At 45.7% G+C, this 23,313-nt stretch overlaps 4 protein-coding genes across 6 annotated transcripts; 2 read left to right on the top strand and 2 right to left on the bottom strand.

The window, feature by feature from the left end:
• Positions 1-243: 243 nt before the first annotated feature.
• On the top strand, positions 244-5,298 carry LOC115589640 (low density lipoprotein receptor adapter protein 1). 2 transcript variants are annotated; one of them, XM_030430674.1, is made up of 3 exons: positions 244-612; positions 2,449-3,183; positions 3,725-5,298. In XM_030430674.1, the coding sequence occupies exons 1-3, from the start codon at positions 597-599 to the stop codon at positions 3,808-3,810; spliced, it is 837 nt and encodes a 278-aa protein (XP_030286534.1). In that variant the 5' UTR covers positions 244-596; the 3' UTR covers positions 3,811-5,298. The 2 variants fall into 2 exon arrangements, with proteins under 2 accessions (XP_030286534.1, XP_030286533.1); XM_030430673.1 differs by lacking the exon at positions 244-612 and adding an exon at positions 1,566-2,125.
• On the bottom strand, positions 5,279-9,607 carry LOC115589639 (uncharacterized). Its single transcript, XM_030430672.1, has 8 exons — positions 8,951-9,607; positions 8,543-8,614; positions 8,401-8,472; positions 8,020-8,219; positions 7,206-7,269; positions 6,941-7,106; positions 6,494-6,691; positions 5,279-6,229 (listed from the first exon to the last, which is right to left on the bottom strand). Exons 1-8 carry the CDS (start codon positions 8,957-8,959, stop codon positions 6,105-6,107), a joined length of 906 nt encoding a protein of 301 aa, XP_030286532.1. The 5' UTR covers positions 8,960-9,607; the 3' UTR covers positions 5,279-6,104.
• Positions 9,608-10,310: 703 nt separating this feature from the next.
• On the bottom strand, positions 10,311-16,850 carry man2b2 (mannosidase, alpha, class 2B, member 2). Of its 2 annotated transcripts, XM_030430669.1 has the most exons (19): positions 16,602-16,848; positions 16,291-16,437; positions 16,091-16,196; positions 15,828-16,000; positions 15,579-15,694; positions 15,081-15,258; positions 14,742-14,940; positions 14,462-14,652; positions 14,071-14,242; positions 13,314-13,450; positions 12,790-13,067; positions 12,257-12,448; positions 11,935-12,178; positions 11,736-11,846; positions 11,444-11,636; positions 11,166-11,312; positions 10,934-11,046; positions 10,705-10,822; positions 10,311-10,619 (listed from the first exon to the last, which is right to left on the bottom strand). In XM_030430669.1, the coding sequence occupies exons 1-19, from the start codon at positions 16,758-16,760 to the stop codon at positions 10,516-10,518; spliced, it is 3,078 nt and encodes a 1,025-aa protein (XP_030286529.1). In that variant the 5' UTR covers positions 16,761-16,848; the 3' UTR covers positions 10,311-10,515. The 2 variants fall into 2 exon arrangements, with proteins under 2 accessions (XP_030286529.1, XP_030286530.1); XM_030430670.1 differs by lacking the exons at positions 10,311-10,619; positions 10,705-10,822; positions 10,934-11,046 and having other exon boundaries at positions 11,178-11,312; positions 11,405-11,636; positions 16,602-16,850.
• A 42-nt stretch (positions 16,851-16,892) lies between these two features.
• smim20 (small integral membrane protein 20) lies at positions 16,893-18,758 on the top strand. The gene is made up of 3 exons (XM_030430675.1): positions 16,893-17,094; positions 17,816-17,872; positions 18,176-18,758. Exons 1-3 carry the CDS (start codon positions 16,986-16,988, stop codon positions 18,217-18,219), a joined length of 210 nt encoding a protein of 69 aa, XP_030286535.1. The 5' UTR covers positions 16,893-16,985; the 3' UTR covers positions 18,220-18,758.
• The last annotated feature ends 4,555 nt before the right edge of the window (positions 18,759-23,313 follow it).

Raw genomic sequence — 23,313 nt, forward strand, 5'->3', positions numbered from 1 at the left:
TAAATGTGTGCGTAAATATGTACACAAATGAGATACAACGCCATAAATCTCCTGAAAACACCAGTTCCAGTAAAGAGACTGCATGTTAGTTAATTGTTACCCATCCTGCCAGCTAGTGAAAACCTCCTCGGTCTCTTGTAAATCATCGCCTCCCTCCGCGCGCACCCTTAACCAGCCCTCCTGCAGCCACAGACGCAAGTGCGCGGCCACGCGTGTGACGAGCTCGCGCCTACGCTGTTTTAAAACGCTCTTCCCACGGGCGGTCTGATTCACTCACCTCACACACATACACAGAGAGAGCAGAGACGGGAGAGAGTGATTCAGTCCTGTCCTACATAAAACCCTCTCACACCACACTGCCGCACACGTCTCACTGGCGCGTATTTTACGCACGAGGATCCCCGAGACCTGACGTTTTTTAAGCCAGGGAGTTTGTCGATACCGGTCGGTTAATCGGGTATTTTTTTTCTTTTATATGAAATTGACAGCCCCGGCTTGTTTTGCATTCGGACGTGCGGAACCTCCACCTGCCCCGTGTGTTTGGAAGGATCACGGGACTCTGCGGTTCACCTGAGGCGCACGGCGACGTCGTTTGCATGAAACTGTGGCCAGGTAAGAGTCATTTATGAACTTATTTGAATAGAACACCTACATGATGTTTAAATCAGTGTCCAATTTCGTATTCGTAAAATCTACCGAGAAATCTTTGTGGCTTTTGGCAGTCTGGCAGTTGCCCATGCCCTCAAGTGTGGAGTTTTTTCGGGACGCCTCGGGCGCTCGCCGAACCTCACTCACAAATCCTCTCGTTTTAAAGTTACCCCGCTCATTCCTGTCGCTATACATCGCTCGGTTTACTTTTGTGAGCTTTTCAATTAATCACTTGGCTCTTTTTGTCAATTCGGCATTAGAAGAAGGAGTACATGACTCAGTTTGCCATTGCCATCCGTTGCCATCCGTTGATTGCTTTTTGAGATCAAATGAACTTCCTCACGTGTGGTTTGGATGTAAGCGCTGCCTTGTGAAGTGCATCCTGGAACCTCACTCGCAAATCTTCCATGTTAAAGTTATCCCTCTTATTCCTCAGACTGTACATCGCTCAGCATATTTTGTGAGCTGATGAAATAATCACCAGGCTCTGCTGGTTAATTCGGCTTACAAATTTTGAATATCTGACTTAGTTTACCATTGCCATCCATTGATTGCCTTAAAAATCGGGTGAACACAACTTCCTTCACGTGTATGTTTCATGTAAGCTCTGCCTTTTGAAGAGCATCCTGGATCCTTAATGTTGACTTTTAGTTGACAGTCTTTTGAATTTGTGTTTCCCCCCATATATTTGACGTGTTCAGGTCAAACTACAAGCAGATATGCACCGTTTGGATGTGACGGCTCTTTGCCCAGTTGACAGGTGTTTACACGCATCAAAATAAGGCAACAGCGTGTGAGGTCTAACGTGGATGCAAATTTTGATTTGTGTTTGTTTCCGATTACTGCGATTTGTGTTGCGCGTTGTGACGGAGAAAGCCAGCGGGCTGATGCAAATCAGATGCTTATCTGTGTGTGCATGTTTGTGACCCACACGTGTAGCTGTGTGTGTGCATGTCCCGGGTCTGCCCAGCCTCTAGGTCATCTCGCATCCCCTTCTGCGATGTGACACACTCACACAAGCATGCCATTGTTTGCAGGAGAAATATTTAGGAGGGGGAATGCAAAGCTGTTTCCTGCGCAGCGGGGCCGACTAACAATGGGCCCCACCACCTTGGAACAGTCGGTGGTTCTCTCTGCAACTCACTTCTGAGGACGGAGCTCGGATGTTGAGAGAATGGCCGAGAAAAGAGAAAGGGGAAAAAACAAAGTTTGACACAATGGAGACCAGGCGGTTCTGTGGGTTTGTAGGTTGGGAGACAATGGGTGAAAAAATGTAGAGGTTGCATAAGACTCGAGGTAGCGAGGTCACAGAAGTCCTCTCAAGTCCTCCAGTAACTAACACGCTGATATGAGTGATCTTTCTGTGTGTTACAGTAACCTTTTAAATTTATTTTGGCACGTCTCCAGTTCTTAATGGTGTTTGTGCGTCTCATAATGCTCCACTGCGGTGAGGACAAAGCCCGAGTCAAACCTGAACGTAAATATTTAATGTGCTGGCATCTGTGGTAAATGAATATTCCTCACTGAATGCGTCACATTTGTAACTGATCCTGTTTGGTGGCCTTTTGTTTTTCCAAGCTGCGGTACAACTTGTGCTGACTGAGTTTTTTTTTTCCCCCCCTCATCGAGGCGGCGAAAGCATGAGATTGCACAAAACCTGTAACAAACGAGGAGTTGCTTCACACCTGAGAAAGTCCTCTGTTAACTCGGAGCAAAGATCAAGCGTCTGCCTCGCTCGAGCGTTCGGGCCTCCTTAGAATGGATCCGCTAACGTCAATGTCTGTATCTGTCTCGTTTCAGATAAAAGCAGTGGATGCAACTACGCTCCATTTATAGAAGAAAGGTGGAAGAGTGGGAGAGGCTCTGAAGAGGACCAGCTGGCCACTGGCAGATACACCTCAGCTACAGTTCCCTCCAAACCCAGCCTGAAGCGCACCATGTCCCTCAGCACTTTCCACCTCATGCAGACCCTCAAGAACTCTCCCGCGGCGCTACGTCGCCGATTTCGGCGTGACCGCACGGAGTCTTTATCCCACGGCGACCCTCTCTTCAAGGTCCACTACCTGGGAACCGAGAAAATCTTCTCTTTAGATCGGGAGCAGGCGCAGGACGCTATCAGCCACTTGCTGGAAGGTATTGCTAACGGGAAGAAGCTGAGTAAAGATCACGCCTTGGTGGTGCGACCGAGATACGTCGAGGTCAAGGAGCTGAGCACGGGTCGGCAGCTCACCAAGACGTACCTGCAGGACATTGCGTACTGTGCCGCGGACGTCAACCGGCCAAACGTCTTCCTGTACATCTGCAAACATCACGGGCAGCAGCTGCAGTGTCGAGTGTTCTGGTGCAGCCGGGCGGAGAGGGCGAAAGACATGACTGCTTGTCTGGCACATTCGTTCCAGAGGGCGCTGAGCGACTGGCAGCAGGACGGCTCGGCCACGCTGCAGCCGGGAGAGGTGAAGGCCAAACGGGTGGAGGAGTCGTCCAACTCTCCCGCCAACACGAAGAGCTCCACGCTGCCCGCCAGTCTGGGAAAAGGTGAGATGAAACGTCAACACATCGCTGAGTCCCCGAACTCCCAGTCCAGACTGCTAGCTGCACAGCCAACTGAGCTAACAGTAGCTACAGTTTGCAGCAGTTAGCGGTTTCCCCGCTATTCCATTTGGGTGTGACTCTTACAGTTACGACCCAGTTTAATAACTACATCTTTGATTAAATATATTGGTATATGCTAAGCTAGGCCAGTTAGCTTTTTTTTCTTCATTACGATTATATTTTCAATTTCAAACAGTCGTTCCAAAGCAAACTGCCCTTTTAATGGTGCATGACTAATGAACCACCTCCCTGATGCATAGTCCTTATCACATTCTCCTCTCTTGCTCTCCTGGCTGTTTAGAAAGATAACATTTCTGAAGGTAATGCTGAAGCAAGCACATCCAGGGAAAGCGATGAAAACCAAGTGCTGATGTCGGTAGACGTAAATGATAGCCTCGCTCGGGCAAACAAGTGGGGTTGGTTGGATGCTCATTTGCAGCTGCCAGGCTAGCACAACTGACTCGCTGTCTTTTTCCTTTTTCAGTTCGCTGGAAGAAGAGGGGCTCAGTGTCTCGCAGCCCCCTCAGAGCCATCAGCAGGAGAGGATCGGCCTCCGACAACTGGAACTGAACCCCGGCCTTAACCCTTCCGACACGGGTGGGGGGGGGGAGACACATTCACCAGACGACAACCTCAAGGATGACAGCACTGACGGGACTAGGGAGGGATTACAAGACAGAAGGACGGACAAAGGGGGATTGAAGTGTGGGAGTCCATATTTGGACTTGCAAGGACTCTGCTTGTGAGAGGATGTAATCAGTGAGCGCGTGGACTTGAAGGTTTTTTTTTGATGCGGCAAAGTTTACTTCTTCTGCGAGAGTGGCGCCCGATGTAGCACAAAAGGCCGCTGACAGCTTCCTTTGTTCAGCCTGTCAACACCTGCGTGAGGACTTGTGACTGGCTGCGGGCCACTTGCGGACGTCTCATTTCCTGGGCACCTCTTCTTGGTTCTCTGAAGCCACCGAAGAGAATGCTGGGAAGAGACGATTGAACTGACAGCGATGAAAGGACGACGACTTAAAAAAAAAACAAACTGGAAAGACAACGAAGGCTTTTATTTTGAAGGCGGATTTTTATTTAACTGACATTTATGACAGGTCATGATGATTTTATTTAATTTTTTTTTTTAAACCCTGTGGCACTAGGATGCATGTCTTTCATCTGTTCTTTGAAATGGGTGGACAAGACCACACTTTCAGTCTCTGCTTTGACAGTTTTGGCCAAGATGTCGCTGACGTAAAGATGCAGAGGAAAGAACAGGGTCATGGAAATGATCTGTGCGCTTTCCATAGTCCCAGTTGTAAAATCAGACCCCTGAACACATCAGTTGTTCCTTCATTTTCTACATTTTAATAGGTCAGCGGCATCCAGCACCTGCATAATGAGTAACTGGAAAAAACAGACCCTAGCAGAATCTGCAGGGTCAACAAAATCCTCCTTTCAAGCACCAAAAAAACCTGGATCCAACCTGTCCTGTCCTATCCTGAATTATTTGCATCTATGTGGAAAAACACACACACACACACACACACACACACACACACACACACACACACACACACACTCGGCCATGACTTGCAGGGTCTGTCTGTGTCCGAACACTGGGAACGCTGTGTTCCCATGTGGAGCCTCGGTGTGGAATGCGCGGCCATGCACCTGCATTCCAATCGGGGGGGGGGGCTGGGTGAATCTTCTTAAAAGTCTCCCCGGCGTCCAGCCGTGACTTTGCATGTTGAGCAGCCTCGTCAGTGGATGCTTTTAATGTGCGTTCAGCTCTGAGCCCGTGACTCGGTTCACATTGGCGAGGCCATAAAAGGTGCCCAAGTACTGAAGTTGGACTGATTATTACAGGCATTTTTATGTGCAGTATTGCATAACAGGCTCTCATGATGGTGATTTCTGTCTGAAGGTTTGCAGACGAGGATTTAGTGGTACACCCCGAGGCCAGCATTAATGTGTCATTTTTGTGTTCTCAGACCAAAACGAAGCTAGAAATGTTGCCTTATTTTATTTATTTTTTTTGCTGACTGATGTGCCACTAGGTTTTTTTTTTTTTTTTTTTTTTTAATCGTTTCAATTTTTAACATTTTGTACTCGTGGTGTATCTTTTCAATTACAAAAACGCTGCAGCCCTGATCTCAGAAAAAGGGGTTTAAGGCTGCTTTAAGGCGTATTTTATCAATGTACTGTTTTTATGTCACTGTACATATTTAATTAATATGTATTTTATGGAATATTAAAACTTTTTATACAAGACTTTGCTCTTTTGCACATGTTCTGTCTCTTCCAAGAGGAAAAATATTTAACCATCTTTAACTTCTGCAGCTTTGACCCCCGATGAATGATTCTCCTCTATTTTAAACTGTTATATTTGGCCTGAAGAAAAAAGTTTTTGGCGTGTGCGTGTGTGTGTGTGAGCAGGATGAATGTTTCGGGGGTGGCAGTGCAAGACATTCAGAGAGGTCCTGGGATGTTTAATCTCAGTCATGTGACGCCCTTCCCAGGGTTATTCCTCCAGTGTTTTCACATGTGACCACCTTTGAGCTGTAGTGGCGATGCAGATGCAGCTCAATCTGAACGGCATTGCAACAAACGGGGATGTACGGTGCTGCAACAACAGCTCTCTTTTGACATTTTGTTCCTACAGGTTAGATAAACACACTCCGATGTCATTGCACTTGCGGCTATACGGGACATTAAACACACCACAGCACAAAGAAATGATAAAAATAAAACATAAATCTCCTCAATACAGATTTCACACATTTGAACCGATTTGCTTTCTCTTTTTTTCCTCCCAAAAAGTCAGCAAAAGTGTCTCATCTTCGAGTAGATCACGTATATCATACACCAACAAATCGCAGTCACTCCTCTCCTGAAGAGTTGGGCCCTGTTGGACTGCGGGCCGACCCGGAGGACTCCCGGCGTCGCTGTAACTCCAGCAGGGACTGTACGTGGAGACGCCTCAGAGGCTTCACCTCCTCCACCACTGGAAAGAGAAGGGGAAGCGATCAAAAAACGTTTGCAGATGCCTTTTAATATTCAAGCGCAGCCAAGTGTGGAGCTGAAAGCAAGACACGTCTGATCCCTTTTTGTAATGAGGCTAAACGGCACCACCTGCTGGCCTTCACAAAAACAGCAGATAATCTGTTGCACAAATTCGTGCTGAGCATCGGTCTGTGACAGCATGAAAGTAAAAATGGAAAAAAAAGACAAAAACAAATGCCCCCTGCTGCACTCCAACATTTCCTACCTTTGTCGTAGTGCAGCTCGTCCCGGTTCCCGTAGACCACATACATCTCCAGGAAGTTGAGGAGGGCGCCTGTGACGAGGAAGCGGTCAGGGAGGGGAAGGCTTTTGATGTAACGCGTGTCCAGGGCAAAGGGGTTGGAAGGAGAGGGAACGGTGCACAGGCACACCAGCTCGCTGACGACGTCCCACACGCGAATACCTGGAAAAATAATCATCGGTGCCGGGACGGAAAAATTGCTAAATCGTAATAAACATTTGTACGAGTCCATATAACTAAAGCACCTCCGGCTTTTTCCACAACCCTAATCCCCACCACACAGTAGTCTCTAAGACGGTTAAAGCCGAGCATCTGTGTCTGATTTAGCTCATGGAAAATGGTGCAATTATTGAATCTGTGCAGTGAAACAATAACTCTCTCCTGTTTGGATTCCTCACATTGTTTCCATACCTCGCGTCTGCCAGTCCGAGATGGACTTGAGCTTCATGGGCGTGTCCTTGACCATCGAATCGGTGCCGCCGATGTTGACCAGCCGCTCGTGGTTGGAGCGGATCCAGGCGTGGGGCCGCCCGTACTTGACGTAGCCGGCCAGTAGGAACAGAGTGCAGTTCACCTCCTGTTTTTTTTTTGGGAGGGGGGGGGGACAAAGTTGAGGCTGTAGGACGGAGCAGGCGATATAATGCTGGAGTTCAAAGTGTCTGCATGGAGCACTTACGGGCACTGCTATCTCTCTTTCGCTGGGAGAGGCTGGGAGGAGGTGCTCCTCAGTGCTGGGGTCCCTGAGGACACAAGACAGAAGTCGATCAATGGGGATTGTGTCTTTAGTCTGCACGCACAAACACACACATCTGCACCTGGGAGCAGTTGTTTAAAGCCTCATGAGGACTATTTCCTGAAAGGTCCCATACTGTAGATATTTCCATGTCTTCTCGATCACAAATCGATTCTGTACAAACACTGTTTAAGAATGAAAAAAACACTCCACAGAGAAACGAGGTCACATGGCCATAGTTGCAAATACACCAACAGAGCCAATGCAGAAACACAGTGGGTGGTGCTTTCTCAGGCCTGCCACAGCTGACCTATCAGAGCAGGGACTGGGCCTTTTGGGAGAGGGGGGGGGGGCTTAAAGAGACAGGCGCTGAAACGGAGCATTCATACAGAGGGTGATGAATGAATAGAAGTGCCGCATGAGAAAAATAATGTGTATTTTGAACAATAAAGCATACAAACATAAAAAAATATATATCTGAGATTTGACATCCCTAAACAAACATCATATAAAACTGAGAAAATGTGCAAATCCTCTCATTTGAGGAGCTGCTGTCACGTAAATACACTGCGCTTTTCTTTGTGAAAAGAAACGACTATTAATGAAAACCTGTTTTGTTTCTGCACCGCACCGACAGGAAGTGGCGCACCGATGGACGTCAATCGAGATGCTCCCTCATAAAGCTGCCGCCCAGCTTCAGATCACAAATATCAGCAGCTCCCCCCTGATACTCAACACAAACGCATGTACCAATCACCTGGCAGTCTGCGGCTGTGTCTTGTGTGTCTGCGACTGGTGGTCTCGTGGACACGGCGGACGCTCCCCGGGCAGGGGCGAGCTGCCACCGCTGTCCACGCTGGGGGCGCTGCTGCTGGGGGAGACATCGCTGCTGTTACAGCTGCTGCTGGAGGAGTAGGAGGAGGCCCTGGAGACCAGGAACCCCGGGGAACGCCACCCCTGCAGAACAGGGACACAGGAGGAGGGGGAACAGGGTTTTTCTTTTCCTGGATTGACTGCTGCTGATGATACGATTATAAATACACAAGGAAAGGTGCAGATCAGCGTCATTTATGTATTTTCTGCCACTTGTTTTACTGAAAATGCGCGGTATTGAACAAAATGCACAGCAGAAACTTACCAGGTCCTCATTAACGACTGTCAGCAGCAACTCCTCCTTCCCTCTTAGCCAAGGCTGGAAGTATTTAAAGCCCTGCAACAGAAATGAGATTATTTTCAAGGAGTAGTTGTTCACCATGTTTCCTGCATGTGTACTCACTGACCTGCAATGATCCAAGAAGAGCCAGGTCGTTAAGAAAGTGCTGCAGCTTCCGCTTCTGATCCCTCTCTCTTTTCTGAAAAAAGAGGGGATATATTTGTGAGAATTACAAGATATAAATTAGCACTAAAGGCTTGATATTGCTCAGTCCTGACCTAAAATTCCTCCAGCACCTTAGGGATCCCCATCAAGCCCCATCCCTGTAGTATCCTAGCAACACATGCAGCGCCCGATGGCAGCATCCTGCATCTCTATCCACATTAATGTGTTAACGTTGAAGGATGCATACATAGAAAATAAGGCACAAATGGTGTTAAAAGACGTACAGCACGCAAGAAAACATCGTCTCTGCATCCCGATCGTAAATCATCAGCTGAGACAAGAGGCTCACATCATGAAGGAAACAACTCACGCTGCTCATCTTGAACCAAATCGCAGAAAAACGTCCTCTTCTTCCCGGGCGATCATGACATGCCGACGCTAAAAACAAAACAAAACACAGACCTTACATTGTGCTGTTTTGACGCTGGTTAGCCGCTGTTGTGAAGCAGACAACCCCAGGTTTTGTTCTCCTCGGGTGTTGCCTTGTCTGTGTCTGCTGCATGAAGTCGGTCTGGTGATGATGGCACTGTGTGTCTGTGTGGAAGCCCCTAGCGGCCATGTTGGTGGTACTACTTTAGACAGCTGAATGAGGCTCTGTCTGAGGCAAAGCAACAACACGTCACCAACAACATAACTTAAAATAACACGTTGATATTAGTGAAAATATCCCTGTGAGAATTTAAAACAATTAGTTTCTACACTTTAGTGCCGAAAGAAAGCTCACAAGAGAGACAGCCCAACACTGAAACACTGGACAAAATTAGCTTGTCCTAGCATAAAGTGTTAGCATGAGTGTTGTAGGCTTAACTGCTCTTTTGATAGCATTACAGACTAAACAAATAAAATATTGTGTGTCAATTAGCAAGCTTTAGGCAAATTATTTTTTTATTATTATTATTTGGTAAAAAAACAAAAACCAGGCTACCTGTTTTCACCTGCTTTACTCGGTCCTGTAAGAGCTAGCTAAGCTAGGCCCTGGAGAACAGAAAACTTAATTCCTAAACTTATCAAGAAAGTGAATCGCTTCATATGTTTTCAAAAATTAGAACTATTATTTTAAAAGTAAATACATAAGGAATATATCACTAAGCTGTAATAATGTCTCTTTGTCTCATTTGTGACTTTTGTTTTTGCCCGCAGCTTAGCCTAAAGCTGCAATATGTAATTTAGCATAGTGAATTCATGCTTAGAACTAATTGGGAGCAGCACCGGAATAACCACTAACTGCTGATGACTGTAGCTGCCACTAGCTAATTAGCTCAGTGGAGCTAGCTGTTCAAATTGGGGGCTCGGAGCAACGGGGAAGTGTTGGTGTTCATACTGTTAGCACAGGAGCTTTGGGCCGCGATCGTAGCATGCTAAACATGCTGTACAACATAATATATAGATGTCATAATGTCCAAACTGTTATACCATCACATGCTGTCTATCTGAGCTAAGTTTTGAATGTTATAATTACATAATTCTTACATATAGCACATTTAACACGTTGCTGCAGTGACTTAAAGTTAATCTTAAAATATGTTCTTACTTGAAGCCATTGAAGGTTATAACAAAGACAAAGGCATCTGCGGCAGGAGAACCCGTCTATAACTCAATACAAATCCCCAATATCAGACTAACTTTATCATGCTGCTTGCTGGTTGGTATGTCTCAACGAAGTTCAGACATTTGACAATAATAATCAGTTTATTTGGTGAGAGTCGTCAGGGAATCAAAACACCTCATCAACACATAAGTGCCTCCCAACAAAGTAACATAACAATAACAAAGAGCGTTAATCATCAGTGACACCAGGGATCAAATGTTTAAAATAAAGCTCGTATTGCGTCTAAGGATTGGTTATCTTCACAGAAGACAAAACACAGTTCCAGCCTAAAAGTTCCTGGAGGCGAAGTGGACAAAGAAGGTCCTGATCTCTTTGGGTGAGATGGTCACGGTGAAAGCGTCGCCTCCACAACTCTGACAGCGGTTGTCGTCTGAGAGAAAAGACAATTTGTTTGTTAGCGTTTCACAAAATGGGTATGTCATCGTCAGCCTGTTTAAATGCCAAGTCATTCTCACTCGTTTCCAAGTTATCTGCCGTCTTCCACTTCCACCTCTGCAGACTTGTGATGTCCCGGGTTCCTGTGAGAGATCGCTCCTCCAGCACTTTTACTTCCCCTATGCCCCGCAGAACATCCTGTTCACAAGAAAGGACAGAAATAACTGTTGTGCAGCAATCAAAAGGTTTTTCGTCGTATTACGCTGTGACATTAACATGTAAAATGAGCTATAGTTTACAGTTTTACACCTTCAGGTTTATGGTGACTGGCTTTGAAAGCTCGGGGTCTTCTCCCTCCTCGAAGAGATGCATGATCCTCAACAGGACCCGATCGTAGTCTGGCTCTGAGCGCATGTCATTGCCTAGATGCACATCATATGGTTAAATTTCATGTTCCAGAAGACAAAGGACTGTCAATTTCCAAAATGAGAGAAATGGGCTTAGAAAGCTCACGATGCGCTCAGTGTGTCTAGCAGCTCACCTGAGTGAACGTGGCTGAGGTGGACGCTGTGATTGGAGCTGTAGTTCCACCCGGGGATGCTGAGGCTGAGCAGGTGGAGATTCGGTGGGAGAACGACTGAACGCAGGGGAGAACGTTCTTTGGGTTCCTTCTCCTGCCAGGGCCTCTCTAGAGGCAAAAAGAGATTGGGGAGTTTGGTCAGCCAACACAAGATATATAGTCACGAGGTCATCAACATGCAACGTTAGTACAGTTATTACATTATTCGGGCTTAGACACTTTTCAAAGCCAGCACTCACGAGGCTGGTCGATGGGCATGACGACAGGTCTGTGCTGCAGCTCTATCGCCTCCCTCTGGTAGAGCCCGGCGGTGGCACTGACGGAGCCCAGCATCATCCACAGGGTGGGCCTCACCACCGAGCTGTCGTTGAGGGTCAGGTTGTAGCCGAGGTTCCAGGCTAAGTTGTTCCAAAGACGTCGATGGAGCATGACCTGGAAGAGCGGGGGGACGGGGACGTACACACAGGATGTTTACGTGTGTTTTCTGTTTGTCAGGTTTTTCTGTTTTTATAGCTTTTTGTTTCTTTGTACCTCGAGTTGTCCGTCAGCTTGGCTGGACACACCGTGAGCTCTGTCGCTGACCAGCACCAGTCTGCTGAGCTCGTCCTCAATGTAGGCTGTCCGAACCATGGGGAAGTAGTTCTGAAAAGTGCATATTACACGTACATTATTCTACGTATTCCAGTGTCGTGTCCTAAATCTCAAGAGTCTGGATCACCCGAGGGCTTACTCTTGCCACGGTGTTATTCGCGAACTTCCTGTGCGTCCTCTTCATCATCTGATAGCCGTTGTCGTCTGTGTACAGGGTCTTGTTGTTCTCCAAGGAGGAGCTGGTTCTGAGGACGACCTCCGTGTTGAGGCGGAGCGGTCCCAGCGAATACGTCTGCTCCAGCCTGTGACACGGCAATCTGCTCCCAAAGCACTCTGGGACACGGGTGGTGATGGAGAAGGCGTAGTCTTGATCGCCTTCCTCTCTAGAAAGACAACACGAATAACTCAAATATTGTTTTTTTTATAACAAAAATAAAGTCAAACTCGTTAATTTCACCCACCTGAAGAAGAGCTGCCTGATCTCCGTCACAATCTTCCCGGGGATGATCTCCATCGCCACAGCCTCGTAGGCGCGCACAGCTGACCCGTTGGCGCTGAAGATGTAGTTATCAGAGATGGGGCCCGCTTTTACGTCTCCGTTTGCGTGGTACTCCCAGAAATCCTGAGTCATCCTTACTCGCCTTTTCTCTGGACTGCCAAGGACGACAAAGAGGACAAGCAGGAAGTGATGGATGCAACAGGGACAACTAAGAATGCTTCAGTAGCGTATCTGTATCTATCTATTGATAATGTTCTTGTTTAATTGGTCTCTGATAGTTTATTGTCAGAAAGAATTTTACATTTTAGAAGCTTGATCCAGTGATTCTGGGGGAGTTTCCCTAAAATATATCCCTGTTAACACACTGTAAAAGCTCTGCAGTGTGTTAGCTCAACAGGACGAATGAGTGTGATAATGTGCAAACACAAACTCCTCCCTATGTGTGATTAGGTTTATCTACATCTCTGCGGTGCGACAAGAGGCTTAAAGTCTTACAGATAAGTGATGCTGTGCAGGAGATTTGTATCCTGGTCAAACATCAGCTTGTAACACTGGTTCAGAACAGGCAGGAGCCTCCTCCCTGTTTTCAACCAGTCCCGGACGTTGAGTCTCTCGAACAGAACCCCTTTGGCTTCATAAGTCCAGCCACACTTGAGCGTGCCGGAGCATTCCTTCTCGGAGAACTTAATCAGGTATTTCCTTTGCTGAAGGCCTCCGAGTTCCACCACGATGAACAGATCATAGGTGGCATTGGACTGCGCTGACCTCTGGATCTGTAACACGGAGGGAGATTCTATTACAGGGAAAGTGCTGGGGCTTACATCGCTAGCAAGGGAGCTTTGGATGAGAACCGACCGGGGCTAGCTGGTTAGCATCCTAAACTTGGTAGATATTCTTGGAACACATATACTAATCTGTTCTTCACATTCTGTTGGCAGTTTTCCATATATTTTTTAAATGTTTTCAACTAAAATTCGCACATAGTGCTCCTTTAAATATGAACAATAAAAACGCACTACCTGTGCAGGCACCGGCTGTCCGTCATCATCGAAGACAGCAGCGGTGGGGAACGTCACAGTGAAGTTGATGATAGTTGTTGTGTTCCATGCTAACGGGTTGTAAACGATGACGTGTTGCTCCAGAGCCTGATGAACACCTGGGACAAGGAGATTAAAAGGAGCAATATGTAAGAATTGGCCACACGTCGCATTCAAATGACATAGGGGGAAACACATCACTAGAGTAACTGCTAACTGCTGCTAACTGTAGTTAGTTAGCCCTGCAGATAGCAGTCTAGATAGTGAGCTAAGAGCTTGGTTGTTTCCAGCTAAAATCATACATATTGCGCATAATTATTCATTTAAATAGTGACCCACATGTCCTTTGAAAAATCCCTTGTTGATCTAATCTTCAAGCTAGTGTTAGCATTTAGCTCAAAGCACAAATTGTTCTAAAAGCTAACTTTAGCTCTTTGTGCATTAATAAATGTTTAGACTGAGCTTCTCCGTTAATTTCTTTCCGGGAGCTATAAGAGAAGGGCACGGCGCAACAGCCAGGAGGTGACTAGCCTAGCTTTGCATAAAGACTACAAGCTAACCTGGCTCCTCCCAAGGTAAAAGAAATCCTTCAGGACCTCTTAAACTCACTTATTAAGCTAGTTTGTTTAACCACTGCACAAACAGAAATGTGGAAATAAAACACAATTTGTAATTTTAAATAGCGTCCTTCATCATTGTTGGCATGCTAACTACGCATGAAATTGCAAAACGTTCACACCTTTCCTGTGATAGCGGGTGCCGAGGATGCTGGGTACGTCGAGGTTGTGGGGCAGCAGGAAGAGGGCGGCCAGAAGCTCCTCCACTCCCATCATGGCCTGCAGGAGATGCTGCAGGTACATGTCTGCCACTTTGGGAGACTCTGTGCCAGTGATGCCATCATGGTGCTGCACCTAAAAAAAAACAGCACATAACATATTTTAATGCCAAGTTTATCTGAAACATACCTGAAAATCAAATATGTAAATTGAAAGTGTATAAGGTACTTCATTGGCTTAAGAGTAATGACTTAAAAACACATTCTTTTTCCAATTTTTAGCACATATTTGACCAAGAACATTAATTATTTGCATTTCTTTCTGTGAAAGGGGACAAATATTTTGACAAGTTACCTCTGAGACAGCCCAGCGGAGTGCCCTCAGTTTGTCCAGCGCCCAGTCCTTGGCCACAGGCCCGTCAGGAAAGCTGATTCGGTAACGGGTGAAGAGAGTCTCCGCTGCATGCAGCTGGGCGCTGGCCCGCCGTGCCACTCCTTTCAGAACATTTCTGGAGGCGTAAAACCCCGTCCACGCCTGGTGCGGCTCTAGGAAAAGACATCACCAAGAAAATGTGCCTAATTTCTTTCCTTTAATGCGAAGCAGCCGGTGATTCTGTTAGGATGCAGATTCTCACCGGTGGAATAGGGCAGAAAATCTTCACTCCCACGCAGCTCCCAGACAAGATCTGATTGGTGGATGGCTTGGAAGTATTCACCGAGAGTGGCATACTGGACCGTCACCCCGAAGTCTTTGCTGTTCTGGTTGATGTACTTCATTAGAGGATCCATGTTGTTGAACTGGACAGATGAGTTGTAGAACTGCTTGTCACAGCCCTGAAACACAAAGGTGGAGCAGGGGACGTCCGTTACATGTTCACCTAGTAGTTCTCTTCAGCCATCGAGCAAATCCCCTCAGAAAACCCTTTACTAGCCTTTGACGTTGAACAAAAGATCACAAGTCTCTATTTACTCACCCACGGCCACAGCACGTGATTCGTCCTAAACCACGCAGCCCTCTGCTTGATGTTCTCCACCATAGTCTTGGCGTAGGCGTGTACCGTCTCCTTGGTGACGGGCACGCTCATGTTGGGGTAAACTCCGTCTTTAGGGGGGTCGGGGAACAAGGCGACTCCATTCCAATAGAAACCAGAGCTGAGACGTAAGAACATGTTTGATTTGCAGTTTTCCTATTTAAAGCAACTTCAAGGAGTTTTGAACTGGCGATGAAACGGATAATCAGCAGATTATTGTATTTTGTGGTTTTGACGGTGGAAACACGACCACCTTTGTCCACAGGGCTCTCCAAAATCAACATAATATCAAAGTTACTTTTAATAATACTCATTTTGTAAATTGGATACAGAATGATGGTCGGATTAAAATGAGTATATTATATCTGTTAACACATTACGAGTCATTTTCAGTAGATGCTGTTCCATTGTAGAAGTAGGAGAGTATAAACATGGACCCACCTGTTGGAGAATGGCACGTATGACGGGGTGCAATAACTAAACTGGTCCATAACGTGAGTGAAGATCTGCTGCTTCTCTTTCAGGGAGGGGGAACCTCTCCACACAAACTGTAGTTTCTGTAAGACGGACAACACGCGCTGACTTTCGGTGCCATTTTAAGGTCAGCTGTGAGAACAGCTCCAAAAGGAAATGTGTTGTTTGGGCTGTCCAATGCGACCTGATGTCCTGACCTCCTTCTTTTACTTCTACCTTGTTTTTCTGCATGGTGTCTTTGAGGTCGTAGTCGATGCGGGAGATGAGGTGGGCATCGAACCCGGCCAGGGCGAAGAGGACGGGCGTGGTGGCCGAGGCTCCGAACGGATCCACGTGCCAGGAGAACTGGGGACGCACCCCAAATGTCTCGTAGAGGAAACCGTGTCCCTCTGAAATGACACAGAGACTCACAGACGAATCCTACTTACTATTTCTTAATTTGAACTGTCATCCACTGGGAAGGAAATGTGTCGCACTACCTGTCATTTGTAATATCTCATCGTCTAGATCGGTCACAGCCTCGTCGTGCATCACCTGGCCCCCGATGATGAACTCAAGCCGACCTTCTTTCACCAGCTGCCGTACCTGGAGAGTATTCAGTGTGTTCAAAGTGTTACTCCAGCAGTTTCACACATGTGGATCGGTTTATCAAGCCTTGTCTTGCACCATATGCCTTTACTTTTCTCTTATGGGAGTCTGTGGCCGCGGTATCCCACCACAGTCGAAAGAACTCCTGCTCCACGGCGATGAACCGGCGGTCCTCAGCCTTTGACAGCTCCTCAGTCACACTGGTGTACACATTGGCTGCATAGGCGTGCATGCTCTCCTGTGGGACATACACACTCATTCACATTATGTAAAAAGGGGAAAACACACACATTCATCCACATTATATGAAGCTGGTGAAAGGAAACGGTTATATAAGCACACAGTACAAGATATTCCTGTCAGGTTCAACACCTTATTTAGACTGTGGTGACAGAAACCCACCTGAATAGTGTACACCCAGCCAACATCCATGTGACTGTGAGGGATTACAAATGTCTGAATTGGCTTGTTTGCTGCTGTCACGCCGTGTGAGCGACAGCAGCAAATGAAAACCACAGAAACGACTAAAAAACTCATCTTTTTCGCCAGAGAAGCGTTCATTCTCTTCTCGCACCACCAACCAGACTTCCTTATTATTGTTGTGCTGCAGCATGTGACTCTGTGACGACTGGCACTCTAGTCAGTACGGAATCCCGGAAGAAACAAACTAGCTCGACGCCGCGTTTGTTAACGCGTGGTTTTTGCTGACCTTTACAACCGGAAGTAGTTACAGTAAACACTGTGTACATTTGGAGGTGATAGTGTTGGATCCTACGAGACAGAAAAATGTCGAAAAATACGAGAATAGCGTTAGTATTTGGAGGATTTGTGACGGCTGTTGCCGCTGCGTTTTACCCCATATTTGTCTACCCGCTCACACATAAAAACGAGTACAGTAAGTGTCAGCTTTCATACAAGTTCAGTTACACAATTAGTTTACAGTGGCTGCCTTTAATGTCATGTAATATTTGCTCTGTTGACTTCAGCACTGTGCTCTTTCCAGTCATAATCAATCTAAATGTTGCAGTATTTTGTCTAAACATAAGCTAAAGTTGAGCTAGTAGTAGTTTTAGCTAGCTAGCTGTTAGCTGGCTAATAGGGTTTCCTTAGCATTACAACTGTTTTACATGCATTTGAAGTCTTTTCTCGCTCATTCAACTTATTGAACTTGTGGCTTTATGTTCCCTGAAACATAAAAACTAAAGCTCTTCATAATGTTCTATATGTTAGTGTTGTTATCATGCTCGCATATGCCTGAATGTAGCAGATATTTACCTGTTCGACGTGAGCTAACCTGCTAAAAGTGGTCATATTGTGCACCTAGACTTGCAGGAAAGCAGTAGGAGTTGCTAACTGAGCACCCAGAGATTTCTCTTCCACATTTCCCCAAACTATAAACATGTAATCAATGCAGCCAAGACCGACTAATGCCAGGAAAATTCACCGAAATAGCTGTGGTTTGACTGTATATCTTGTGCATCGACTCTGCTTACTGTAAAGTCTGAGGCCAGTTCTGGCCAGCACACATGGAAGGTTGAAGTCAGGACACACGATGTTAGTTGATTGCTTTTGATTTCTTTGTTTCTGAATATACTGTACTCTGCTCTCCTTGCTAGGAGCAGTCCAGAAGATGAACCGGACAGGAATCGAGCAGGCAGATATTCAACCTGTGGGTAAGAGCACAAAGCTAGACGATGTATGTACAGTGTTTCAGTCCACACAACAGCCATTATGCCTGGTAAAAGGCTGGGTAGATCAGATAGAATCATTTCTACCCAGGTTTTTTTTTTCTATGTAAAATGTCCTGCCTCCTTTACACATGTTATTAAAGTATTTCATAACTTCATTTGAGGGAACCATTGAAAAAACTATGTATCGGTCGAAATATTCAGATCTGAATTTTTCACTCCCCAACATCGGTGTAATTCACATCCTTAATAGTTGTTCAACATACATAATTTTTTTTTTGTCTGTAGGTATGAAGGTATGGTCCGATCCGTTCAAACCTTCAGACAAATGAAGACCAGTGATGGCCAGCCCTTCACCAATTCCAGACACTGATGCTGTTGAAGACTTTAAACAGAGAATGCCTTTTTATGAGTGCTTGGTGTGTGTGTGTGTCTGTGTGTGTGTGTGTGTGTGTCTGTGTGTGGGTGTGTGTATGCTTTCCAGAATGTGTGTTTTGTTTGGTTGTTAAATTATATAAATAAAATGTAAAGCTCTTATAACTTAAACCTGATTCCGTAAGTGATTTGTTGGTAACAGTCAACAGTCTTTATTTAATTATTTAGTTTCACTCTACCCTGTTTTTTGTCAATGCTTATATTTTAGTTCCAGTTTTATATAATACACAGTTCACTCATCTTCTATGTCAGATGATGTGATGTAAGTCCTCTTCTCTCCACAAGGGGGCGCCGCGTGCCTGTCTGTTGACACTAAAGGCACTGGCCTGCAATGTTTTGTTTGTGAGATATTTTGGAAAAACTTTTGCATTTCCAAAAGCCTTGCTCTGGTATGTGGCCTGTAGGAAATTATAATAAAAATACAGTGGTTTGTTTAGCCATCCTATTCATAAGAATCTCTTTTGACATTTTATTTTGATTTAGTCGGCATGGCAGTTATAAAAACGGTTCAGCAGATGAGGGACAATGTCCAGTAATGTGTGGTATCATCTTCCAGCATGGAAATAGTGGAGACAAGAGTTATTCCAGGACACATCACTCCGTATTATCATTTCCCTGTCAGAGACACTGGGTAGAATTGTTGTTCGGCTGTTTAAATGGCATGTGACTGGAGCTGTGTTTTGCCCATCGGCTGAAAGGACGGGGCAGAGCTCCACGGCCGTCTTGTTCAAAACCCTCCCCGATGTGATCCAGACTCCCTTTACGAGGCCGTGGGTGCTGTTAAAGCGGGGGGTTCCAAAACTACAGTTTTTTTTTCCCCTGTACTTTTGTGGTTGGCTGACATTGACCAGCATCCCCTTTCAGAGTTTGGTCCATCAAAGTCCTCTTGGAGGAAAGATAGATTAAGAAAGAACTAAAGCATGTGTTTATGGTCCTTCAGAGATGGTGCATTTTTAAAGCTGCCCTTAAATCTTTCACAGTCCTCCGTGTAGCCTGTACTTTCGGACTTTTAGGACCGTCCGCGAGGCCTGCTGCCAGCAAAACCGACTGCTCGGGCCAGCAGCGGCCACTCTCCTTCTCAACCCCCCAATCAACAAGCCCCATTGTTTATGAGAGGTTGTTATTGTTGGGCTGCATTCAGAAACAAGAGAAAACTCAAGAGCCCGGCTGCGCAGAGGCATCCAAAGTAAAGAGAGCAAGGGGTGAGGGGGTGGTTGAGGGAAAACGAAAAGCAGAAATTCCTCTCATTCCCCGCTGGTGTTTTCCAGATTCCTCAAGCGACAGCTTCTCGGGGCCGTGCGAGTGAAGTAAGCAACCAGAGGGGAAATTGAAGAGAACGGCGAGAGGAAGAGAACCGCATTCTTGAGGGGACGCGTCACCTACACACAGAATAGAAAGACACTCAATCTCGGTTACTTTGCCTGGCAGGGTATGTAACAGGTTGCGCAGCACGGCCTTCAGCTTTCTGGTCGCGCCTCGCCGGGAATCGCTTGTTCGAGTTGCCGTGACGCTGACAAATCATTTCAAAACACCAACTCTTCCTCAAGTCTGCCTTTGCAAAGGTCTGCACCGGGCTTTTATAGCCTAACCTCTTGTCCCGTTCAGCTGAATATATAGATAGACACCCATGACTATAAAACATTCAATGGGGTCACAGCCTAACATGAACTCAACATTGTCGCCCCGGCAGCACTTTTACTATCCCCGCCATTAACCCATCACACAAATCTCTCCCGGCTATTGAGGCCGTCTGGGGAGAGCGGTGGCACGTCGCTTGTTTGTTTGTGAGGCGTGTGTGCGCGCGCGTCGGGACAGCGGCAGATAATTGGCCAAGGTTTCTAACTAATTGCCATGGGAACAAGGGTTGACAGACAGGTCACGGGGTTGGAGAAACAGCAGAGAGTGTCGGGAAGGGGTGGGATGTGAAATACGAGCAGGGCAGACGCCTCTCATACTCATACTATGTCAAGTGCGGTAAACAGAAACAGAAAATAACAAGTGAACAAAGGGCAAGAACTCCGGAGGGCTCTTGATGACACTCTGTAATTGAAGACAGAGACCTGGCACTCATTGCTGTTTGAAGAAGTGTAACGCTTTAGGAGTATGTCTTGTTCTTTTTATGCTTATTTGAGCTTATATAGTAAATAAAGTGTGTGCTTAAGGTGTGATATTCCCACTTTATCCATTTAATGCAGTTTTATTTTTAGTTTACGGACAGGTTGACCTCCTCAAGGTGGCCCAGCATGTGGCATGGATCATTCAAAGCAATAGAAGTCAAAATTAACTTAAAACACAGTTCACGGAGAGGTCACCCATTATCTAAAAGACAACTCCAACATCAGTACGTTCGTATCATGAGAACCGGCGAATGCAAAATAAAATACATACAGATGTTGGGCGATCGGAGTATGCAACACGTCCGCAAAAGAAAACAGATGTGCAGAGGAAGAGCAGAGGTTCACTTTAAATAAATATATGCTCGTAACGTTGCGGCAAGAAAAACATATCACTCCAGAGTAAACAGAGATGTTGTCTTTTATTTTTAACACAATTCTTCTTCCCGGTACCTCCATTCTCTGGTCTGTACCTTAGATTTATACAGAACTAGTGGATGCAAATTCATTAAAAAACAAAAGCCTCATAATTAACCTTGTTTGCCGTCAGCAGATTTTCACACTTTTCTTTTATACTAGCAGTCTATGGGGAAAAATGCTTTCTTGGCCTCAGAGGAATTTTTTGCTGCAATACCACGTGTGGCCACTGGGGAAAATTGTTGTGTCCAGGTCTATGTTTACACTCACAGTCTGTACACATCCAAATGGGTTATGCTAGCAGCGGCTAATGGAGCCTGAAGTCGCTTCCGTCAAGCTAGATCATGAGCGGGTTACAGAGGCCTGTTGAACTCACTTCTTGCTAATAGCACACCTGCAGATTCTTCTTCTTTCTAAATTTCCAAACTTGTCGTCTTCAGCCCTAACTGACGCTGACTCAGGTGACATCACATGAGGCCATTAATCAGATTTTGCACAGCTCCCCCTGGAGCCACAAAAGGCTTTCTACAACTTTTTTTTCACATAATATGTAGTTGTAATCCTCATTGTCCCCAATGCCTGTAAACAGAGTGATGTGTGGAATTGGTCAAGTTTTCCTTTAAGACCCAATTTCTTTGGAATACGTATGTAGCTTAACAAGATATATATATAACGGCATCGTCCACACTGTGTATATTTACGGTAGATTATGTGCATAACACTGAGGCAATGGCTACATTTCTCTAAAACAAAGAATATCACAGATTATAACTAAAAAACAAATCTGCGGACATGTGCGCTCCTGCAAACACACACGCAGGGGTTTTATCCCACAAAACAAGCAAGAGTCTACATTTCACATCTCAAATTCACTGCTTAGCCTTGTAAAACAATGTACCGGAGTGCTGTCCACATTCTTGGGTCAGCAGGCGCACGGCTGTGGAAACAGATAGTATAATTCTGAAGCAATGTCTAGGAAAAAAGGCACCGGCCAGGCTCGCAGCAGGCAGGCGAGGCAAACTGCCCCAGTGACGGTGTGGTCTGGAGCGAACCAGAGTTACAATTTGCATGTGTGTGTGTGTGTGTGTGCATGCGTGCGTGCGTGCGTGCTTGTGTGTGTGCATGCGCATGTGTCATTCAGGAAAGAAAACGAAGAAGTTCAGCTGAGAGGAATCCAGTATCCCCTGGAGACTAAACTGCGGTTGTGGAACTTACTGGAACTCCAAACATCGTGTGTGTGCTTTTGTATTATGTTCATATTTGCCCAAAGCAAGACCACAAATAGATAATTATGGTTTGTTTTAGGTTGCATCTCTGTTGCCCAGTCGTGAAGGCATTGCAGTTCATTGCTGTGGTGTGTCAATTCTAATGGTAAAGGGCAGATGATGCAATGACGGTTTGTCGGCTCCCTCCTTCTTGTTTGTTGGTGTTTTTTAAGACTCTTGCCGGAACTTTTAGTTACAAAATAGTCTGTATGGCTGTTTTGCCACCCAGATTTGCACATGTGAAAACATGCTATGAGGCCTTTTCCCTTCTTAAGTCTGTTTTTAGCTGAGCTCATTACAAACGCTCATCTAGTAATTAAGAGTTAACATTCTTAACATTGTAATTTTCACAATATTTAGATTGTAATTAGCAGAATTCTTACGTTTGAGCTTCCTTGCTGCTCTAGGTCAGTATGGTAACATGTTTTTAGCCGTGCTTGAAACACTGCAAGACATGGCTCTAAAGGGTGGCAGTGTTGGTCGGCCCATCCCTTCGGTCCAGACTGAAATATCTCAAAAACTGTAGAATGGATTGCCCACAAAACTTACAAGGGCCAGGACTGCACCTGAAAAGTAAATGATTTTGGGTGATATTCATGCTCCCCAGTGGATGAATCCTATCTCCTTTGTTGAAACTTTCCCTCAAACAATTCCAGCAGCACGTTTTCAAGTGTTATCCAAAATATCTCAACATCGGTATGTGGCACAATATGCTCTACAGACAGTCATGGTCCCAAGAGGAGGAATCCTAATTTGGTGACCCTTCTCATATATATGTGGTTTTTGGTGACATATCTCAACAATTTTTGTTTGGATTCACGCTCCCTAGATGATAAATCCTATTGAACTTGGTGAGACTTTTCCAGTAGTATTACCAGCAGTTCAAAGTTTACCCATATAATTCAGTAAATCTCAATATCTACCAGGTATGGGGCTCAAAATCCTCTACAGACAGTCATGGCTCCTAGATGATGAATCCCGGTGACCCTGGCCTTTCCTCTTACACACAAGTGTTTTATGTGTTCCTAGTGGCATATCTCAACAATTATTGGATGGATTCCCCACCAAATTTACGGCTTAAGGATACCCCCTAAGTTGGTTATTCAAGTGACATTCATGTTCCCCAGAGGATGAACCCTACTGACTTTTGTGAGACTTTTCTACTAATTCTACCAGCAGGTCAAAGTCTTTGCAC

Source organism: Sparus aurata, chromosome 10 (genome assembly GCF_900880675.1).
Source record: "Sparus aurata chromosome 10, fSpaAur1.1, whole genome shotgun sequence".
Lineage (NCBI taxonomy): Eukaryota > Metazoa > Chordata > Actinopteri > Spariformes > Sparidae > Sparus > Sparus aurata.